General features: G+C 37.9%; 2 protein-coding genes across 18 annotated transcripts in view; one reads left to right on the forward strand and one right to left on the reverse strand.

Annotated features, from left to right (window-relative positions):
* The first annotated feature begins 155 nt into the window (after positions 1-155).
* Positions 156-21471, forward strand: LOC120549053 (transmembrane protein 179). 16 transcript variants are annotated; one of them, XR_005637316.1, is made up of 12 exons: positions 1748-1942; positions 2055-3304; positions 3382-3503; positions 3611-3815; positions 3901-4006; positions 4127-4215; positions 4304-4473; positions 4572-5023; positions 5252-5367; positions 6114-6361; positions 7602-7638; positions 11293-11401. XR_005637316.1 is itself a non-coding variant. In XM_039785650.1 (4 exons), exons 1-4 carry the CDS (start codon positions 10277-10279, stop codon positions 20305-20307), a joined length of 972 nt encoding a protein of 323 aa, XP_039641584.1. In that variant the 5' UTR covers positions 9940-10276; the 3' UTR covers positions 20308-21471. The 16 variants fall into 16 exon arrangements, 1 of the variants encoding a protein (XP_039641584.1); XR_005637309.1 differs by lacking the exon at positions 11293-11401 and adding an exon at positions 156-309 and having other exon boundaries at positions 1846-1942; positions 6114-8172; XR_005637310.1 differs by lacking the exon at positions 11293-11401 and adding an exon at positions 1073-1102 and having other exon boundaries at positions 1846-1942; positions 6114-8172.
* Positions 21136-23232, reverse strand: part of c20h14orf180 (chromosome 20 C14orf180 homolog) — a 17362-nt gene continuing 15265 nt past the window's right edge. For both annotated transcript variants that reach the window (XM_039785648.1, XM_039785649.1), the window contains one exon: positions 21136-22962. In XM_039785648.1, the coding sequence (XP_039641582.1) occupies positions 22757-22962 (206 nt within the window). In that variant the 3' untranslated portion in view covers positions 21136-22756. The remainder of the gene's footprint in view (positions 22963-23232) is intronic.

Consider the following 23232-nt stretch of genomic DNA (forward strand, 5'->3'; position numbering starts at 1 on the left):
ACACACACACACACACACACACACACACACACACACACACACACACACACACACACACACACACACACACACACACACACACACACACACACACAGCCAGACTGCAAATCAGCCAATGAAACATTAACTGAGAGTGAGATTAGTGGATTAACATGTACCAAAGTAGCTTGTGTAAGAAGAGAACAGTATCGTAGCCACAGGGCCAGTCAGCTAATCTACAAGGCAGACAGAACACACACAGCACTCACCTCTGTGCAGACCAAGAGAGAAGCATGACGAAGCTACTGGAAAACTAAACCACGTCTCCAAGTAAGTATTGAGAATCCAACAAATATTTACAATGTATTGTATGGAGGCTCCTCAAAATAATTACTACCACGTTCACGCTTTAATCTGTTCTTGCACAATCCATTGATCTAATAATGGAAACATGTCTAAGAGAGAAGTTTTCCAGGCTTAAGTGTAAGTTGTTCATTGAGATACCCTAAGTACATTACATTATGGTTAAAACACTTTAGTATACAGTACATAAGATATTTTCATAAATAACTATTTGTTTTTTTTGCTGTAATGAACTATCATTTCTTTTCCCCAGTAATGCTCCCTTGATCCCACCATGTTACAGTTTTTTTCGATTGCTAAACGACAGTGGGCACAACTGGAGTCACATGTGCAAAACTCTAACTACAGTCTGCACAGCAGCAGTTCATGTGGACCAAACTCTAGTTCATTTTTCATTGCTTGAACACAGTTTTCAAAACTCTACACACTTATCCCATGACTTTAACCACAACATGCACAACACTGTAGATTTACAGCACTTTGTTCAAATGCTAACACACTGCTGTCAAAACTGTTAACCACACATTCAAAACAGAATAGATTTCAGTCTGGTGCCTATCAAACACTGCTGATTGCAATTTTAGCTGAAAGCCTAAGCAAGTGTCTTATTTTAGACTAGTTAGTGAACATATATGGTATTTATACAGAGAAAGCTCAGAAAGTCTTTTTTTGTATACAAACACCAAATAAGAATGAAACAATTCTACACTGTACTGTTTGAGAGAAACAGGTAAAAGAACAAAGATACCAATATTTCCAGGTAAGATGTCTGAGGTTATGTACGCAGCTATAAAAAAAAGTGAAAAACACTAAATCTTTACAATAGTCAAACTGTGTTCTTACTGTTTTTCAGAAAGTAATGGAGGTGAAAGAAACACCACATTCATTTGTATTTAGAGATGATGCAGACATCCAATGTGATGAAGAAAACTTGCCACATGATGCTGGAGAGAGGCAGGATTAGTCACACTATTCTTTGTTACTGTTATGTACCTTTAGTTTTTTTTCCCCAGTAATTCCATAAATTACTAGAGACAAAATACTTTATTGAAGAAAACTGCTGATTTTCATTCCTTCTTGTTTACCTTATGTAAAAATTGGTATGCTATACAATCTATATTTTTTCCTTAAATAAACTGTTGAGTAGTGTCAAGTCACTCAAATTGTTCAAACTGTAAAGATGAGAAAGTTTGTAATTTCTGTATTGGTGTTTGATGCTAGTGTTTTACCCTCAGTGTGTTCTGAGTGACAGTGTGTGTTATCTCAGTGAGGCCTGATTGTTTGAGAGAGGGGGAGGTTTTTGGGGTGAATACTGTTTGAAACGTGTTTTTAAAGTTTTTTTTTTTTGAATGTTTTTGGGGGGGGGGGGCTTTTTGTTTAGCTCAGGTGACTGTAGGTAGTGCAGACTGTAGTTTGAGTTTTGCACATGTGACTCCAGTTGTGCCCACTGTCGTTTAGCAATCGAAAAAAACTGTAACTCCCTTTTCTCGTTGTGGGTCTGAGGACATCATGCTGGATACACAGGGCCAGTGGTCCGAGGCATTAGCCGACAACAACATGAGAGCCATTATCTGCTGGCTGCGGAAGCTTACAGCTAAAGGTATATAAGGATTTGACTGCCATAAAACTAGAATTTAGAACTCAGATGATTTGGCTTATAGATTTCTCTCTTTATTTTCTCTCTGCTTTTCTATTTTATTATGTTTGATCAGATAGGAGAAATGGAAAGATTTAGGTCTTTGATACAGGGTATCGTGACTCAGCTGGACAGACAAAATGGGTGCATTTGGACTTCTGAAGACTGCACAGACCATTGCTATCCTCCTCCTAATCTGCAGGCCCTGCTAAAGCTTGTGCTGGTGCCTCATATCGACAACATGTCAATCCAAGCACTCGTATCCATCCAAATACAGCATCAACAAATTCTTTGTCCTTTTTTCTTCTATCGTGCTCTGTTCTGCTTTATTAATAAATACTGTGTATTTGATTCCGGTTATTAGTTCTTAACGTTTATGCATCACAGTTAATGTACTTTGTTCTGGATTTGGCGAACTTCCTGCAGTGCAAGGACGACCTCTTTAAATCTTTCTGCCACGCTTGTACTATTCCTTCCAGCTTTTCCCAACATATCAGGGCTTTCTGGATGTTTGATCATGGACACATCAAGGTACATAACCAAGAAGCAAAATAGATTTTTACATTAGGGGAGTGGCTGATTCTATTTAAGTCATTAAAATGAGCATGTGCATGCTGACTGTGATGTGAGTGCAATTCAGGGGCCACTTAACCATCCTGTTGATTACATTAGCGTCTGTTTCAGCAGCCATAATGGACTGCAGGTGACACTAATGGGCCACTTGAGTAGTGCTTATGATTAATGTAATAATGCTCCACTGTGCCACTTAATAGGGATGAAACTACAGTATACCTCTCTTTTGAAAGAGAATATTCTTTCATGGATGATAAGAAATGTGCCAGTTTATTTCTTGGTCACAACAAGTAGGGGAGGTATAACTGACATATTAAGTGGCAAGCAGCCTCAGTTGGCATTAAGGTACCTCCACTGGACCAGAGCGCTGAGGATGCTAAGCTCTGTGCAGATGTGTTACTTCTAAACAGGTACATTCTGGTACATTAATGGCTAGCCAGTCATATGTTGAATCTTATTGTCTTACTGTGTGTCGTTGACAATGTCTTTGGTCTCCAGTTGTGTCTCTGAAGCCTGGGCTCTGCTGAAGAGAGGCCACACAGAATGTGACAATGTGGTCATGTACCTCCTCCAGGCTTGTAATAGACTTGGTCTATGTGCAGATACTTTAACGTGCATCCCTGCAAAATGCAATGTAGGTGAATGTCTTGTAATACAGCGAAACATATGCTTTTTTTCCCAAATTCTTTTAACAGGGTGCCAGAGGCACTGTAAATGGGACTACAGGGTCACAGCTGCCACTGATGAACAAAGGTAAGGCAGATTAAATGAATTTTAAATGGTATCCGAATAGAATAAACTACATTAAATGTAACCATAATTATTTGCAGGAAGGCCACCCTGCCCGCTGTCTGCCAAACTGTATCAGGCCCAGAGAGTCAACACAGTGTCCCCAGAGGAACTGGTCCAACTACTCAGAAAGGCTGTGATGGAAGCCACATCCCAAGATAAGGTACTGTAGTTGTAGATGGCATGTGGACAGCAGAGGTTGAAAATATGTTCAGTACCCCAGAGAATTCAGCAGATCATTTCTCTACCTTCTCTACCTTGACTCTGCAGAGGATCTCCTCTTTCCTCAATGATGGAGAGAACTAAAGCAGGGAAGAGGAAGAAGAAGAAAAGAGTGGAACCCCTTCATCAGTTGATGGTGACGCCTTCCCAGATTGCCTTGAGCTGACAATGACACTAGATGGCGCCACAGACCCCTTTTTTCTGGGCAACTTGAACAAAGACGTTTTGATAGAGCTGGTGTTTTCTGCAGAGGGTAAGCTTTGTGTTGAATTTTATTTTCACACCATTCACATTAAGAGGCAGTCATAAGATAAAGAGAAACTTGAACTCTTTCCTAGAGGGAGAAGAGGATGTTCAGACAGATATTTTCTCAGGCGAGGATCTTTTCAGTGATGCAGTTTCAGGAATTTCCATGGATGAAACCCTTCCTGTACACAACAACAGGTCAGAGGTCATCTTATCACACGCTGTACCTATGGTGCACCTAACATTGGTGAGTAAATTAAAACTACATTATATATTGTTTTCCTATGGTCCAGTTGCATGTTATTTCTTCCCCCTCAGTTCTACAGTAATGAGGTCAGCCAATCAGTGCCCTCCCTATGTGAGCCCCAGGTGGAGAGTCACAGCTTCCTCTCACCTGACTACGCTGTGTAGGTGCATCCAACTGAAGGGACAAAAATATATCACACTAAACTGTGGTTTACTTAATGTTAACATCACTGCATCGACTTTTATCAGCAGAGAAAATATCTTGCTGTAAAGGAGAAGAAATCCTTCATGGTCCCCCAGATGTCACAGATTTGTGGAGCGCTGCATTGCCACTCAGCCAAGAAGAACAATCGTATTGCATCCCTTCACAGATTTTCAGTTTTAGTGAAACAGGCTGTTTCCTGGAAGAATGTCACCAGGTAGGCAATATCTGTCTTTAACAGTACACACATATATATATATACACCCATATAAATGGGTCTCTTCATGTGTAATGCTTTACACCCTATGTGCCCAGAAAACATATGAGCATCACCAGCAAGAGGAAGCAGTGGGATGCTTCAATCAAGACCTTTCCTGTGCCTGAAACCACTCAGGACATGCTGACTGACCTTCCTCAGAGCCTTCTGCCAGAGGATCATGTAGCCAGTGGCCCAGGGGTCTCAGCAGGGACTGCTCAGCAGGACATTGCCCTTCTCACCCCCATGTGCTCTATTTTCCCCACACAGCTTCAGATCTCTGGTATCCCTCAGACCCCCAGCCTAACCTGCAACATCACAACCACCTCTGCTCCTTCTGACATCACCAACGAGAACTCCCCCAAAGCCCAATTAAAAACAGATGAACCCTGTGTCCAGAGCACCTCAGCCTGGCTCGATCGTTGCAAAATGGGCAGCTGGTGGAAACAGGACCTGGAAAACTGTAGAGCAGGGGTCACCAACCTTTTTGAAACTGAGAGCTACTTCATGGGTATTGAGTCATACGAAGGGTTACCAGTTTGATACACTCTTCTGAAATAACAAATGTGCTTGTGTTTGCCATTAGTTGTATATGATTATTAATGATTAATGACACTCATCTATGTGAAGACACTGATCATGTTAATGATTTCTCACAATAATTATCAACAATGACTTAACAAGGTTGGAAACAGATAATATCAATATTCAATTTTCATTTTTCATTTTTCATTTTTAGAACAGGCCTGAGGGCTACTCATGTGGTCCTTGGGGGCTACCTGGTGCCCGTGGCCTGCTGTAGAGCTTCCACTGGCCTTCTATCTGCTACAGAGCCAGGAGCAGCTATCCCATCAGGTGAAGAATTTTGGATGATTTTTATATTTCAAATAAACAATACTATATACAATACATATAAAACCACATACAAACATATGCAACCACATGTTGTTAACTGGTCTGTAGAGATAATGAAATATGTGCTACCAGTTGCCTTATTGACATTTAGAGCTACCAAAACATTGCAAATGGTCATTAGCAATATGCTAATTAAAAACCCCATTCATGTCATTGCATGTTGGATGCATAATTTGTGTTTGTGTTCTGGCCAGACATAATTATATGTCAGAGGGGCTGATGTTCACTGCAGGGTGCAGGACACAGGTACATGTACCAAAGGCAGGGGGTCTTGGCTGCTAGGAGAGGGAGACTGGCGAGGAAGTGAAGTGTCAGAGATTGGTTCCCTTAACCTTGCTGCAGCAGTCATTCATCCATAAAACAACCCCTTCTTCCTCACTCCCTCCTTCATGCTTTCTATGGGGGGTGTACTGTCTACCACTGCAAGCAGACCTCCCTCCATCTGCTGGGTTGTGCTGATCACCACTGGGCCTCTACGGCCTATTGCCCCACACTGATGCCCCAACCTTGTCACTGGGATAAGGGTTAAAGACATAAGAAGGATTAAAAGAATAGTGTCAGATCGGCAGTTTACCAGACATCTATTGTGTGTGATGTGTTTCCAGCAATTGATTATTACAACTTAGACAATGTAATTACGGTTATTGTGTTATGTTATTTACGGTTGTGTTTCTGTTTATTCACAGATAATAAGAGGCCTTCTCTTGCACTAGGCCAACCATATTCCTACGACTTTATGAACTTCACTGAAAAGCAAAAAGGGGATAGCAGAGATGGCTTCTATTGAAGCTGTGGGTGTTCATTATAAGGAGATAAAAGCCAGTCTGGCCAGTAGGGGTCACTATTGTTCCAGTTAAGAAAGCTTGACAGCACCTCTGATTTGGATGATCTCATTTCTGGTCCCTGGAGATGTTGCTTCATCACAGCCCAGCAGGTGCCCTCTTTACTACCCTTCATCCCTCTTTCTCCTGTCCTCCAGCATAAACACCATTGCTTTTAAGATCTCCGCCTACAATGATGTCATTTTCTAAATATGAAGGCAGTATTTCAGGGGATATGAATTAATTGTATAGTATATTGAAGTACAGAGTCAAATGTGCATGAAATACCACAGAATGAAGCTATTATTTATTTGTCAAAAATACAATATCTGTCGCTGATGTACTACTTATCTATTTATATTACATAATTTTACTGTTGTGCGTTGACCTGACCATTACACTGCTAAGCGCTGTAATATTATTGCAGGGATATGACCAGGTAATTGCTTTACTGCGGTTTGATCATTGGATAATTGTTTGATTGGGTTGCAGTCACCTAATTATTTTGTTCAGAATTGGGGACCATATGGAGCTTGGCAGGTGAAACGTAATTGGGCTATGTTAAGTTATGATGATTATACCTTGGGCCTAAATAGCCTATACTGTACAAACAGTGCGTGCCTATCCCAGGCAATCTATTTTGGTTGCATGGTGCATGTTTGTAATGAATGCATTACATCAATTAACTTGAAGTCTCAGTGTGAGAGTGTTTCCAGGGGGTTGTTTTGAAAGAAATGTTATTTAATCGTTCAACCAGTCCAGAAATGATGCTGTGTAGGATTTGCTTAATTGGCAGACAGAGAGATATTTGATGACTAATGTGTGAAAATTAGTTTAAGACAAACCCTTGCTGATCAAACTATCATCTGTTTAATGCCAGGGTGGCTAAAATCTGGATATTAAACATAGTTATTAGTGTAAACTATACATTTTGATCTTGTCCCATATGACCTCATGCATGACTGTTTATGACGATTATTGTGGCACAGTTGAAAATGAGATATTCACCATGGTGAAAACAAAGTCATCGATCAAATCGTAGAAGCTCAAAAAGAGATCCTGCCCGCTTAAAAAGATATCACAAAATGAAATATTATCGACTTTGCTGTCTTTATGAAAATACCAATATTTGCACAGAGAGAGGCGGGGAGTAGTAGTGTTGGGTGATGTTGCATTTTGAAACGAGGGGAGACGAATGGCCTCTATTAGGAGCATTTAATCAGTGCTCCCAGTCTCCTGCGCCCCCCTGGGGAAAGATTAATGGGTACAGGATATTTCACCAGGCCTTCCACATCACTGCCCAGGATATGAGGCTGTAATTGGGTCTGTTTTTGCTGTTGTTTTGTGTTACAGGGAGACAAAGAGGAGCTCGCAGGTTGGAGTAGTTTGGGTAAGGATTCACAAGGTGCCATAAGAAGTGTGAGAACACTATTAAGGAAAGGAAAATGAGTGAAGAGAGCATGAAGATTTAGCACATCTATGACACAGGACAGCGCACGAGAACTGAACTGAATGAAATATATTCTCTAAGTCTTTTAGAATTATGCATCTTTCCTTTGATTCAGAAACCTAAAGCAATACTGTAAGGATTAACATACACCAAAATGAACTTACTGATCATGCGAAAGGCTTGATGATCATTACATAGACTTTTCACCTTGACGTCTTCTTCCTCATCAATCATCTAGTCAAGATGTCCGACCTGCCAAACCCTTTTTCTTCCACTGTAATACCACGTGTCAGAAACACTCAATAATAATGAGTTACTCAGGAATTATTGATACACATACATTATTAAATATTTGCTAATTAAAACTCTAGTAAAAATAGATATTTTTTGGCTTATGTTTTGTATTTTTATTATCTGGTCACAAGGATGCATGTTGATCCATTTGAAACATAAATGCACTACATTTGAAATGCAGTGATGTTGTCCTTGAAAATTATTCTGCACTTTAGATTCTTCACTCAAAGGATGTTTGCTTTGCTGCCATTGTAACTCATGAAAAATGGATGACCTCCCAATGCTTTCTGCTGCCCATCGCTCCCCATATTTGCACAGAGCCAAGGGACTGCATTTGGGTTAGCATCCTCCACTCTCCCTCCCACCCTCCCTTGGTGGCTTGTTGTGGGGGTGAATAACTTAACACATATTTCAGCTTGACACACTTCTGCTCTGGGTCTCCCCTGGGTTCCCAGTTCACGAGCCCACACATGCTGTATTATTTAAAAGTGTGGGTTTGGAGTTCTGTCTGTGTGGCTGTGCATGTAATCTCCTGTTTGTGTAAGGAGGAATGTCTTATGGAGTTGTCAGGCCTTTACCTGTGACCTTGCAGGTGTGGCAGCACCTGATACCAGATGAATTCTAACGGGAGACTACATAAGCATGGCAGCATAGTTATGGTTCCCTCCACATTTTTAAAAATAACTTTTTGCTGTTCTGAAATTGAATATTCCTATTAGAAAAAGGAGAAATTGCTGTTTCACAAGCAGTACAATACTCCAGTGATAATGTATCAACAGAAAGGTCTGAACTGAAAAGTAATTTATTACAGAAAATCACTAATCTGGACAATTTATCATACACCCAAGAATAAAGATCTGCCAGAGCAATGGTGATGGTAAAAAGCAAACTACGACCACACACACACACACACACACACACACACACACACACACACACACACACACACACACACACACACACACACACACACACACACACACACACACACACACCATGACTCAAGCTAATCTGAGAGCTGATAACATCATGGAAATCAGAGTGCTTTGGTACAGCAAAATGACACATAAATCATGTGCAAGGGAGAGGATGCAAAATGCTGCAGTTTGTATGATGGATACAAATAGCCGTCTGATATCTGGAAAGCTCTCGTATAAATCCTTGTCTTTATGTTGCATGGGATATTTCCCAGGAAACTGCTGTAAGATTAATATTTTCGGACGCAAAATAACTCAGTGCCAGCCTCTAAAGACAAAAGGTCTTTTCATCCCAACATTTTGCAGCATCTGTAGACTTTACATCAAGGCAATTATTGTCTGAATATGCAGGTGACTTGCATGTGAGCAGCAGGCTTTTCATACAACCTTTCTTGGGTGGCCAAGAAAGGTTGAAAGACACCTTGGCTATCTCACCAGATGGGCTCAGTGAAGCGTGTCAGATGGCTGTGACAGCTACCTGCCCTTCCTTAAGGTCTGTCACCATGTATAAACAAACCATAACTCTCATTTGTGTATGTGTGTGTGTGTGTGTGTGTGTGTGTGTGTGTGTGTGTGTGTATGTTTGAGTAAACAAGGGCATGATTGCATTAAAGCCACTGAATGAACATATCAGAATAGTTGCATCTTCAGTAACGAGTCTACCATAAGAATACTAAACTATGACTTTGTTATGATCTTTTATCACATACTTTAATATTACTTTATTATGACATTTTTATGACATAGGACCTACTATACTATTATGTTGATTTACAACATACAACAGAAGGACTTTTTATGAATTCTTTATGACATAATATATTATTACTTTTTTATTACTTTTTATGAGATACTACACTATGACATTTAAATGTAATACTATACTATGCCTTTTTTAAGACTTTTTTATGACAAACTATACTAGAACTATTTATGATATATTATACTATGACTTTTTAAATACTTTTATGACTTTTTTATGACAGACTGTACAATGACTGTACAATGACATGACATACTATACAATTTCCTTTGTATGACTGTTTATGACATACTTTACTATGAGTTTTTTATGACATACTATATTATGACTTTTTATGACATTTTTTGTGACAGGCTTCTATGTCTGGTTAAACCGGATGGCGAGTTTGAGAGACAGCTGGAAACTTGCGTTAGCTGTTTACAAGTACAGTGTAGATCCCGCTCACCCCAGCGTCATCATGTTGTAGGCTACTTTGTGAATATTGGGGGTATTTACCATATACTGTCTATGATATTTACTATGCTGAAACACCATAGCCAATGCGATGCTGTCAGCCAGTAGGGTAGGCCTATCAGATGAATTGTCCTTATGGGGTAAACGGTACGTTAAGGGGTTAAATGTCATAATTAACTTAAATACTTGTGTTGCAAATGGGAACACCAGAGAAGATCTACACCGCCTGGATGCAGATAAGATGGAGAGCCATAGGCCTCAGCCTGCTCATTCATTTGCTGATTTGATGCTGCGCCTCCGCTCACCGATGCCTCCACTGCGCAGCCGCAGTTTCTCCAGGACACAGAGAGCAGAAGAGGCAGACAGAAAAATGGCCCTCGATAATTTAATTTTTGCCCAATGCATCCTTTATTTTTTATCCTTCGTATTCGGTTTCATCGCCGTGGTGCCTCTGTCTGAAAACACGGAGGATTTCGGAGGGAAATGCCTGCTCTTCACGCGGGGTATGTGGCAAAACGAGAACATCACGGTGTCGAAGCAGCGCTTCATCGTGGAGGAGTGGGGACCCGAGTCCTCCTGCAGCTTCATCACTTTTGTCGGGATAACGTCACTCATCCTGTCCGCAGTGCAGGCATGGAGGCTGCTGTTCTTTCTGTGCAAAGGACACGATGAGTGAGTGACCGTTCACTTACAGTGCTCGTTCTACGCAATTCAATACGAGCACCATAACATAAGTTCAGTAGGACATGATAACAGCTTATTGTAAATGTGTTTTTTTCTGTCTCATCATCATCTCCCACGCCCCTGCTGTATGTGCACGCTATTCTGGCAGAATCATAGACTGCATGTAATCGGCCTATAGGTATGATGATAAATGCCATAGAATCGTCCATTCCTCCAATCCTCCATTATAGATGGAGGTAATATAGGCTACTTAGTGTTGCCTTTGAACAAAAATCTCACATACAGTATTTCCAACATGTGTCTCTATATATAATTTCATGTTTGACTGGAAGACACTATTAATCACAGAAAACTAAATCATGCTGGGTGATGTAGGCCCAACTGTGTTTCAGTTTTATCAATTTCTGTTCTAACTGCCCGCAGCTCCATATTCAACGCCTTTCTCAACCTGCTGATCAGCTCCCTGGCGGTGTTCACAGTCTTCCTGTCCAGCACCATTGTCAGTGTGGGTTTCAACATGTGGTGCGACTCCATCACCGAGGGTGGGACCATGCCCAGCAGGTGAGAGAGCAGCCCACAAACTCAACTTTTCAGACAATCTCATTATACAGTGCAGAGGTCCTCCTAAACACCAGCTAATGTGTGTCATATTATAGTTGTGAGGACCTGCAGGACACTGATCTAGAACTCGGCCTGGACAATTCTGCTTTCTACGACCAGTTTGCTATAGCTCAGGTAAGACTATTATTGCGTGAATTCTGATTCAGCAGCATTCACAGTATTGTTAACTGATTCTTCCGTACAATTTTTGGTCGCTTACTACTTCTGCATGATTTCAGCTACAAAAAACATTCAAATATTAAAATGTTCGACTCTTTAAGGATATTTGTGCTTGTATTCAACTTTTTCCGCCATTTATAGCTTTTACAATATTGAGCTTTTTTCTTTTTACATTGAAAGTCAATGGAGCAATCTTTAAATCCTCTCCAGGCTTCTTCCACTTCTAAATGCTACTGCTCCCACATACCTTCACCTACAAACGTCATTCAAACTTTAAACTATTCATAAAACCTTCAGCTATTAGAATTAGCTCTTTGATATCTTTTACAAGTTTTGTGTTATCACTTTTTAAATTTGGTGCTTCTTCAGGCTTTTTCTGCATTTTTAAGGACTGCTCAGTGTGGGTGATGTCACAGCTACAGTGCAGAGGAGAGAGAACATTGAACTTTCTCTTTAACTTGCTCTCACGGCCACAATTCCTTCTTCTCATACACCACTTATACGTCAAAACGTAGATATACTTGTCTACTTTCAGCCATTGTGCTCATTTAAGCAAAAGGACTTGTACATTTGGCTCAGTGAGCCTCCGAATGACAAGAGCCACAAACATTCCTTCATTGACAGCCCTCCTTTTACAAACTCAACATTTCTGGACATAAGCACAGAGTACCAGTTTTTCAAATTGCTGATATAACCACATTACTTTTCACTTTATCCACGCAAATTATATATCAATATTTTCGCAAATGCTTTCTGGTGCTCACGGTGAGGTCATTATATTGATACCAGGTATTCTTTAGGCTGTTTTCAGGCTTCTTCAATGGGACGATTACCAGGGTGCTTTCAGTTAATCTCAGATGCTACACCATCACTTTTTTTTATCACTTTTTCGACATACATACCATGACTTTATTATCACTTACGACATACTATACTATGACTATTTTATCACTTTTTTGACATACTATGCTATCACTTTTTTATCACTTTTTTCGACATACTATACTGTAACTTTTTAATGGCTTTTTCGACATACTATGCTAACACTGTTTTCGACATAAATTCTTTAGTGGCACACTGGCTGAGTGGTTAGCACTGCTGCCAAAAGGCAACCAGCAAGTAGTCACTGTGGACTCAGACCCATGTTTGATACTCATTCCAGCCTGGCCCTTTTCATTTTTCAAGTTTTTTTTTTTTTTTTTTTACATACATTACTATGACTTTTTAAAAAACATTCTATACTATAACTTTATCACTTTTTTCGACGTACTATACATTGACTTTTTTCGACATACTTATAATATGACTTTTTTCGAGATATACTATGCTATGATTTTTTTACATTACATATTTTTATGCCAACATACAGAACAGAAACAGCGAAATACAAACTGAACAAGAACAAGCTGATAGTTGATGGTTTAGCTTTGTTAATCCTTGCTGTAGAGAGCTCGAGCATAACTATGTCCAGAAAGTATGCCAACCACTGTTTTATACAAAGCGAGTGGGCGGGGAGCCAGCGCTGAGCTATCATTTTCTTAGTTGCAGTTGAGCCGGCTAGCCAAATTTTCCTCTGTCTCCCAAGCAGGTGTAATTTAGAGTTGTCATTAAGTAACAAAACAATCGGGTCAGTAGGAATTCGACATCCTATCACATCAGATATTGTTGATTCCAGAACTCATGCACCTGTTCACACTCCCAGACCATGTGCAGAAAAGTTCCATACTATGACTTTTTTCAAACGAAATTCAAACTGTAAATACAGCTACTCTAGTTATGCCGGCGCTCCGTGGAGCCCCGAGCCCCGGTAGTCCAGTAACCGAGGAAACGGTGACTTTCACTGGGTATGGAGGTTGCCGCTTTCTTGTCAGACTGTGTGGAGCTCATAGCTAAAGTCCCACCGTATACCTACCAAAATTTTTAACCAATATACCATCCTTTACGTAGAAACGGCCTATATTTGAGCTTTATATAGTTGTGTGAATTTAATAACAAAATAGCCCGACAAACAAAAAAGCTCTTGTTCCAAATAGATCCATATTCACAGGTTAGTTAAGGGCCCATAAAATAGCATTCGGGCAATTTTCTGCCCAACCAATGTTACTTACCCTATTAGGAGACCTTAAGGAACAGTGTGAAATACCCTATATAATCATTCTATCACCCCTTTAAACATTCTTACTATTACTTTTTCGACATACTTTACTATGACTTTATCACTTTTTTTGACATACAATACTAAGGCTTTTCTCAACATACTATACTATGCCTTTTTTTGACATACTATACTATGATTGTTTTCAATATACTATATTATGATTTTTTTAAATATTCTATACTATGACTTCTTTCGACATACTATACTATGACTTGTTTTGATATACTATATTATGATTTTTTTTAACATTCTATACTATGACTTTTTCGACATACTATACTTGGACTTTTTTCGACATACCATTCTATGACTTTTTAACGGCTTTTTTCAACATAATATACTATGAGTTTATAAATTTTTTGACATGCTATACAATGCCTTTTTTATATACTATACTATGAGTTTATGACTTTTTTCGACATACTATATGATGACTTTTTTTGATATACTATACTTTTTTATGACTTTTTTCGACATACTATACCATGACGATTTTATCACTTTTTTCAACATATTACTTTGTTATCACTTTTTCCAACATAACATACATTGACTTTTTTCGTCACTTTATACTATGACTTTTTCAACATACTATATTATGACTTTTTAATGGCTTTTGTCGACATATTATACTATTCATTTGTGATAATTTTTTTGGGACATACGGTAATGCTATGCTTTTTTGACATACGGTAATGCTATGACTTTTTCAGCATATTTATTATGACTTTTTATCCCTTTTTTCGACATACTATACCATGACTTTATTCAATAAACATACTTTGACATTTTTTTACTTTTTTTCACATACTATTCTGTGACTTTTTTCGATAATATATTATTACTTTTTTCGACATAAAAACGTAGTAGTATGTATGTTGAAAAAAAGTCATATTATACTATGACTTTTTTCGACATACATACTATTACATTTTTATCCCTTTTTTCGACATGCTATACTATGACTTTTTTCAACATACAATACCATGACTTTTTTATCACTTTTTTCTACATACCATACTATAATTTTTTTCGACATTATACTGTGACTTTTTTCAATATATTATAGTATGACTTTTTTCGATATACTATACTATGATTTTTTTAAAGGGGTGATAGAATGCAAAACCGATTTTACCTTGTCATAGTTGAATAACGACAGTTTAGTGGGTAAATAGGACATACATAGAACCTCAAAATCCCATTGACACCTCTTTCCTCTGCAAATCTCACAATTTGAAACTGCCTTTGAAAACGGCCGAATCTCAACTAACCACCGAGTTGACGTCAACTCGGTGGCTCCTCCTTTTTTGGCTCTAGTCTCTCTCTTTGTCACGCCCAAACATTAACATAGGCTACATCACTGATCAGAGATCAGGTAGTCTTCTGAATAGGTCGTGCAGATCTCAGAAATTGTATACATTTTTCATCTGCTATTTTACCACTAAATTCACTTCTGAAACTTTTGTTATGTGAGAAATCAACTATGTAGAGGTCAAATATGTCCCGTTTTACGAAAATGTTTGTCTAATTGCAAATTTTATCCGACTGTGTGTCGGAGTTCAGCGGCCGGTGCTGCCTGTGTTGCTGCCTCGCCGCCTGGCCTGCCCTCCTTCACAGACCCCGGCCTGCTGTGAGCTAGATGGAGCTCCGTCACGGCTGGCAGCCCACGGCACTCCATACCTGGGCAAAGTCACAGTTTTTGGGGTTAATGGACTACCAAACGCTGCTGCCCTGACAGCGCTCCAGGGCCTGCAGCTCGCTGCTCTCCCTCCCCTCTTCCTCTTCCTGTGTGAGTGAGAGCGGGGTCAGCAAGCTTTTTACGCCTGCAATCTCTTACCACAGTTTCCAGTTAATCTTATAATGGATATGTGTGTTGAGTTATTTAAACAAACGATCGGGGAAATAAACACCTCTTGTCCGTGAGTCTCATTGATAGAGCCTGCGGCTGGATGGAGCTTTATCAATGAGAGCTAGCTAGCCTCCTCTTGGAATTCCTCTGGAATTCACAAAAATTGATTAAATTGAAATTGGACACCATTGTTAGCTTTATAAGACCTTGGGGTAGATGTTATATAAGTGGCGTGACGAAATTCAAACTGTAAATATACTCGAATTATGCTGAAAGTGAAGCTAACTAGCTGCAATCTGTACACATAGGATTGAAGGGACAGAAGCAGCTAACGAAACCCCTAATGTTCACAAAAATGCATTAAGTTGAAATCGGACACCATTGTTAGCTTTATAAGACCTTGGGGTAAATGTTATATAACTGGCGTGACGAAATTCAAACTGTAAATATACTCTAATTATGCCGAAAGTGAAGCTAACTAGCCGCGATCTGTAAACATAGAATTGAAGGGACAGTAGCAGCTAACGAAACCCCTAATGTTCACAAAAATGCATTAAATTGAAATCGGACACCATTGTTAGCTTTATAAGACTTTGGGGTAGATGTTATATAACTGGCGTGACGAAATTCAAACTGTAAATACAGCTACTCTAGTTATGCCGGCGCTCCGTGGAGCCCCGAGCCCCGGTAGTCCAGTAACCGAGGAAACGGTGACTTTCACTGGGTATGGAGGTTGCCGCTTTCTTGTCAGACTGTGTGGAGCTCATAGCTAAAGTCCCACACGTCTTACCAAATTTGCAATTAGCCATCACTTTTCGTAAAACGGCCTATATTTGAGCTTTATATAGTTGTGTGAATTTAATAACAAAATAGCCCGACAAACAAAAAAGCTCTTGTTCCAAATAGATCCATATTCACAGGTTAGTTAAGGGCCCATAAAATAGCATTCGGGCAATTTTCTGCCCAACCAATGTTACTTACCCTATTAGGAGACCTTAAGGAACAGTGTGAAATACCCTATATAATCATTCTATCACCCCTTTAAACATTCTTACTATTACTTTTTCGACATACTTTACTATGACTTTATCACTTTTTTTGACATACAATACTAAGGCTTTTCTCAACATACTATACTATGCCTTTTTTTGACATACTATACTATGATTGTTTTCAATATACTATATTATGATTTTTTTAAATATTCTATACTATGACTTCTTTCGACATACTATACTATGACTTGTTTTGATATACTATATTATGATTTTTTTTAACATTCTATACTATGACTTTTTCGACATACTATACTTGGACTTTTTTTCGACATACCATTCTATGATTTTTAGGGTTTTTTTTAAAAAAAATCCCCCCTTGTTTTTAAAAAAAAAATTTGGGGGGTTTTTTTTTTTTTTTCCCCCCACCACAAACCCACAATTTTTCTTACAACAAAAAATATTTATTTGAGTACCATTCCAGTCCGGCTATCCCTTTTCATGATGTTTTTTTTTTTCGACATACAATACTATGACTTTTTTTCCGACATACTACACTTTGACTTTTTAATGGCTTTCTTCGACATGGTATACTATGACTTTTTACCACTTTTTTTTATATATATTTGGCATTTCTGCCTTTATTGGCTAGGACAACTGTGATATGAAAGGGGAGAGAGAGGGGGCAAGACATGCAGCAAAACCATCACAGGTTGGATTAAAACCCTGAACCTTCTGCATCGAGGAATAAACCTGCGTGTATGTGCACCTACTCTACCAACTGAGCTCATCAGCCACTTGTTAACCATTTTTTGATATACTTTTACTATGACTTTTTCGACATACTATACTATGACTCATTTATCACTTTTTTCGACATGCTATACTAAGACTTTTTTTTATCACTCTTTTTGACATACTATACTGGGACTTTTTTGTCATTTTTTTGACATACTATACCATGACTTTTTTAGATATACTATACCATGACTTTTTTTTATAATTTTCTTTTGGATACTATACTATATCCAACATACTGTCAGGTCAGATAGCTTAGAGTGATAAGAGAATGATTAAAAGCCAAACGGTTGAGTGTTCAAATCTCATGTTTGAGGAAGTTTTGAGATCCAATATACTAAGTGAAAGAGACAAATATGCAAAAATCATGCATGCTTCTGTCATGTCAGATAGCTTAGAGTGATAAGAGAATGATCGGAAGACAGAAGCTTGAGGTTTAAAATCCTAAAGGTTTGAGGTCTGATATATTAACTGAAAGAGACAAATCAGCCAAAAACATACAGGTTGGATAGCTTAGAGGTATAATGCAATCTTTGGAAGACAGAAGGTTGAGTGTTTGAATCTCACGTTTAAAGTCTTTAAGTTTAAAGCTTCAATATACTAAGTGAAAGAGGTAAATGACAAAAACCTGTATGGGTGTTGCAGGTCAGATAGCTTAGGCTTATAAGAGAATGAGTGGAAGAAAGAAGGTTGAGTGTTCAAATGGGTTAGGGTAATCCTGCAATTAGCTTTTTTTTACATGCTATACTGTGACTTTTTTTATCACTTTTTTCATCATACTATACTATCACTTTTTATGACTTTTTTCAACATGCTATTTTCGACATGCTATACTATGACATTTTTTATTACTTTATTCAACATACTATACTATGACTTTTTTAATCACTTTTTTCATCATACTATACTATGACTATTTTGACATACTACACTATCACTTTTTATCACTTTTTTCGAAATACTATACTATGACTTTTTTATCACTTTTTTCAACATACTATACTCTGACTTTTTATCACTTTTTCCGACATGCTATACCTACTATAATTTGTTTATCACTTTTTTCGACATACTATACTATCACTTTTTGATCACTTTTTTGACATACTATACTATGACTTTTTCGACATAGTACACTATCACTCTTTCCGACACGCTATACTATAATTTTTTCATCACTTTTTTCAATATGCTATACTATGACTATTTTTGACATACTATACTATGACTTTTTTGTCACTTTTTTCTACATACTATACTATCATTTTTTATCACTGTTTTCGACTTGCTATACTATGATTTTAAGTACTTTTTTCACATTCTATACTTTGACTTTTATATCCCTTTTTTCGACATATACTAGACTTTTTAAAGCACGCTATACTATGTCTTTTTGTCACATTTTTCGACATACTATATATTTTTACTTTTAATCAGTTTTTATAACATGCTAGACAATTACTTTTTATCACTTTTTTGACATACTATACTATCATGTTCTTATCACATTTTTCGAAATACTATACTATGACTTTTTATTACTTTTTTGACATACTATACTCTGACTTTTTACGACATGCTATACTATAATTCTTTTTATCACTTTTTTCAACATACTATGCTATCACTTTTTTATCACTTTTTTACAATACTTACTATATTTTTATTACTTTTTCGACATAATACTTAACTTTTTATACTTTTACATTTTTGACATTATACTATGCCTTATTTTACCACTTACTTTTTACGACCTGTGTACTCGATTATTTCATCACTTTTTTCGACATACTATACTATGACGTTTTTATCACTTTTTTCGAAATACTATACTATGACTTATTTATGACTTCTTTCAACATGCTATACTATGACTTTTTATCACATATTTCGAAATACTATACAATGCCTTTTGTATCACTTTTTTCGACATGCTATACTATGACTATTTTTGACATAATATACTATGACTTTTTATCACTTTTTACTACATACTATACTATCACTTTCTTATCACTTTTTTCAACATACTATGACTTTTTTCAACATACTATAACTTTTTAATCACTTTTTTTTACATACTATACTTGGACTTTTTTATCATTTTTTTTCAACATATTATACTATGACTTTTTGTTTTTTTTCGACATACTATACTATGACTTTTTATCACTTTTTTCTACGTGATATACTATGACTTATTTATCACTTTTTTTACATGATATACGATGATTTTTTTGATTTACTATACTATGACTTTTTATGACTTTTTTGGACATACTTTTCGATTACTTTTTTCAACATACCATACTGTGACTTTTTTGGACATTCTATTCTATAATATGACTTTATATCACTTTTTTTGCCAAACCTATACTATGATGTTTCAACATGCAATACTTTGACTTTTTTTTTACTTAAAATATTCCACATTTCTGGTATTATTCAACATTTCAATGAAATTTATACTAATTAAAACCATTCCCACATTTCCAACTATTCTCAGTACGTCACCTCTTTCTTACGCAATTATGCCAGCAATCCTGTTTAGTTTTAGCAATTTAGCTTTTCAGCATTTACAAATATTTTCTTTTCTTTTTTTTTAGTTAATATTGTTCATAGTTCAACAAAATCCAGAATCTCAGTCTTTATATTTACAATAATTTCCTTCCGTCCATCAGTTTGGCTTGTGGGCTGCATGGCTCACTTGGCTTGGGATCGCAGTGATGGCCTTCCTGAAGGTCTACTACAACTACAGACAAGAGGACCTGCTGGACAGTCTGATCCATGAGAAGGAACTGCTGCTCGGCCACTCCTCGCGTCGCAAATCCGACCTCAAGACCGGCCTGATCTAGAAACCAGAGCACGCACAAACACTCCCACTCAATCATACAGTACTCTTGCCTGCCATGAGAAACACCAATGTTTGCCTCTGTAGACATTCAAATTTATATTTGCTCTCATTAATCATGGATTGAATCAAATGCAAGGTTTTAGCTTTGTTCTCCAAAGATAATAGATTTTCCCTCAAAAAAATTTCCCAATGGTAGTTAATCCTTGAGGAATCCTGCTTTATTGAGCTTATTCACTGTGTGCATTCCTCTTCAACACACACAACCGTAATTCAGCTCCGACAGTATTAAACCAGTAAATGGAAACTCACACTAAGTTTTTCAACTCATGAATTTCTAGCTAGCAACACAGTTTTAATGGCTCGGACAGATTGGCCAATCGATCATGTTGTCTTTGTGAAACCTCTGCATGGACCTAATGCATGACAAATGAATAGGGTGGTGGTTTTTAGATGTAAAGAAAGGTTATTTTGTTTTATACACCAATAAATGTGTTCCTAAGAAAGGATGTTTGTGTGCTGTTGCAGTGCATTCACTATTTCATCAGCAGCTGCAAAGGTGTTTTAAAATTGTAGTTTCACACATTCATGTATGGGGCAGCCAGTCCAAAAATGCTTTTAGCAATCTGTGTGAGAGAAAAACAAAACAAATCCTCTTTGTGCCATAGAGTAACCTAGGCTTCTCCTTCACACTTTATAGGCTACAAAACCAATATACTGTATTACTGTGAGTAGACGCACAAATGTACCCGCATGCTTTCTCTCCCGGTTACAAACACATCACACACTCATTTTCAGATATTACAGGAAGAAAGCAAATCACCTTCTTGACTTTGATAGGCAATGAAAGTTTTATTCAAAACAATTGAAATCATAAAACGGTAGGAACTAAGAAAACCCTCCATAAAGGCACTTCTTTCAAAGTGACCATAAACGTCTGGACAGCCATGAAATGCAGCTTCTAAGCTAAATGTGCATATGCAGGGCATGAGTTCACTGGGTATTGTTTATTGCCACTGACAATTTAGTTTGACAGTACAGAGTCAAGTGTTTCTTTCTTCTATACGGGCGTTATTAGCCTTATATTGCTTTGACATTCAAATGCGAAACCTATTTCCTTTTGAGTTCCCTGAAATCTGTTATATAAAGAGAAATGTTTTACTGGAAACTATGTGATGTGTCTTATTGCTCATAATGAGGTCTGTGGGATGTGCATCACTGTGTCCTTTAATTCCTATAATCCATTTGCGTGGTCTGACTTTTATTTGCTTCATTTCATAAAGGGACTCATACAATAACATACAGAATGTGATTGTTATTTTTCTGTGTTTGGCCTCATATTAGTAGTAATGAACTTAATAAAATTAAACGTGTTTTTATATGTATTGCAAATATTTGTCCATCCATACATTTGTCCAAAGCTTGACAAGCATTTGACATCACAATTTAAACCTGAATATTATTGTTTTTAAATAGAAATGTTACCTGTAACAAAAAGTTAAAAAAATCTAAAATAATTGAAAGTTGGATATTTGCGAAGATGCAGATATACAGTATAGAAGAATAAATACCATTTAAGATAAAGGATATTTTGTGGGATTCAAGCGGTTATAAGGAGAAACACTGTCAAAAGCATTAGCATTCATTCAGTTTGAGTATATTCTTTCGGACAATAGATAAGGAGAGAGAATTCATAACATTGTGCTGCAGATATTCTCCTCAGTGTAGCTAGGAGTCTGCTGAAGACAGTCAGTCGTAAAAAGACCAGAGAGTCTGTAAATAAAGAGGTGTTTTTCATCTGTTAGTCATTTAACCTGGTACTGTGAAGTGATGCAGCCCTGTGTTTTCTTCCTCATGGGTCAAACTCCAACAGTTCACACATTTGTGCTTCCATCCGTTCGCCCTCCTCTCGAATGTGCGGCGTGCTAATCAAAGCTGTTTCCAAACATTCTCTACATTCATTTATGTGCAAAATTACAAGGCTGAATATTGTGATAGTCCTTAGTATATTGAACCATATACATACACATTCAGTTCTGTGTAATATTTGAAATACACAAATCATGTATCATAACAAAATAAATATTAGCATTCCATGGAAACATTTACTCACATACAATAGACTGTGACATGTATCCAATGGTTGTGGTGATTAGGTGATTGTTATATGTGACCATCAACATTGCAGATGTGCAAAATCATAACTTAAGGAGTGGCGTGCCCACCACCTTAGCACATATGTACATACAGTACAGACATGGAAGCTACATATTTCTGGGATTACACATTTTTCCCTTGGTCACTGCGAGAGTGGTTCTACACCACAGACAGTTCACAGAGCCTTGGCAAAAGGCTGAGGTGTTTGTTGGCCTAGGCTCCGCTTCAGAGAGAAAAAAAGAGGGATCTGAAAAAATTAAAGGAGGCTCTATGTCTCCGCCTCTGGTCGGCGTCAGTCACTGCATGGTCAGCCATATCCAGCAGCCCCACAGAAGCTGTTTCATATGCAGCAGGTAGATGGCCAGAGCGGCTTCCAGCTCTTCGCACACTCGCTGTGGGCGCCGCCGGTCTGTGCAGTACATGGCCACGCCCAGGAATGACATCAGGAGGAAGAGGCAAGTGAACAGTGCGAGGTGGGGGCGGGATGGTGTCGTCTCATAGGCTACAAAGAAAAAACAATACCAGTTTTTCACAATTTTGATTTGTAAATGAGCATTTGAATTGTCACATGCACAGATCTCTCGCTTTCCTGTTGACCTAACAAAGTCAAGACCTCAAGAGGAGGAGAAGTTTTTGATGGAGGATTTAATGTGACTACATACAGTGTAGTGGAGGCCTTGTCACACAATCTGGTGCTCTGTGTTCCAAAAAGGGAGTGACAGTGAAAGGCTCAACTCCATTTTGCATGGCAGGCAACAAAGTTAATAAAAAA

Source organism: Perca fluviatilis, chromosome 20, assembly GCF_010015445.1.
Source record: "Perca fluviatilis chromosome 20, GENO_Pfluv_1.0, whole genome shotgun sequence".
Taxonomy (NCBI): Eukaryota; Metazoa; Chordata; class Actinopteri; order Perciformes; family Percidae; genus Perca; species Perca fluviatilis.

Coding starts and splice junctions, on each gene's coding strand:
- LOC120549053 (XM_039785650.1), top strand. CDS start 10,277: ATGCTGTCAGCCAGTAGGGTAGGCCTATCAGATGAATTGTCCTTATGG. Junction 10,858..11,292: donor CTGTGCAAAGGACACGATGA/GTGAGTGACCGT, acceptor AACTGCCCGCAG/CTCCATATTCAACGCCTTTC. Junction 11,605..20,133: donor ACCAGTTTGCTATAGCTCAG/GTAAGACTATTA, acceptor TCCGTCCATCAG/TTTGGCTTGTGGGCTGCATG.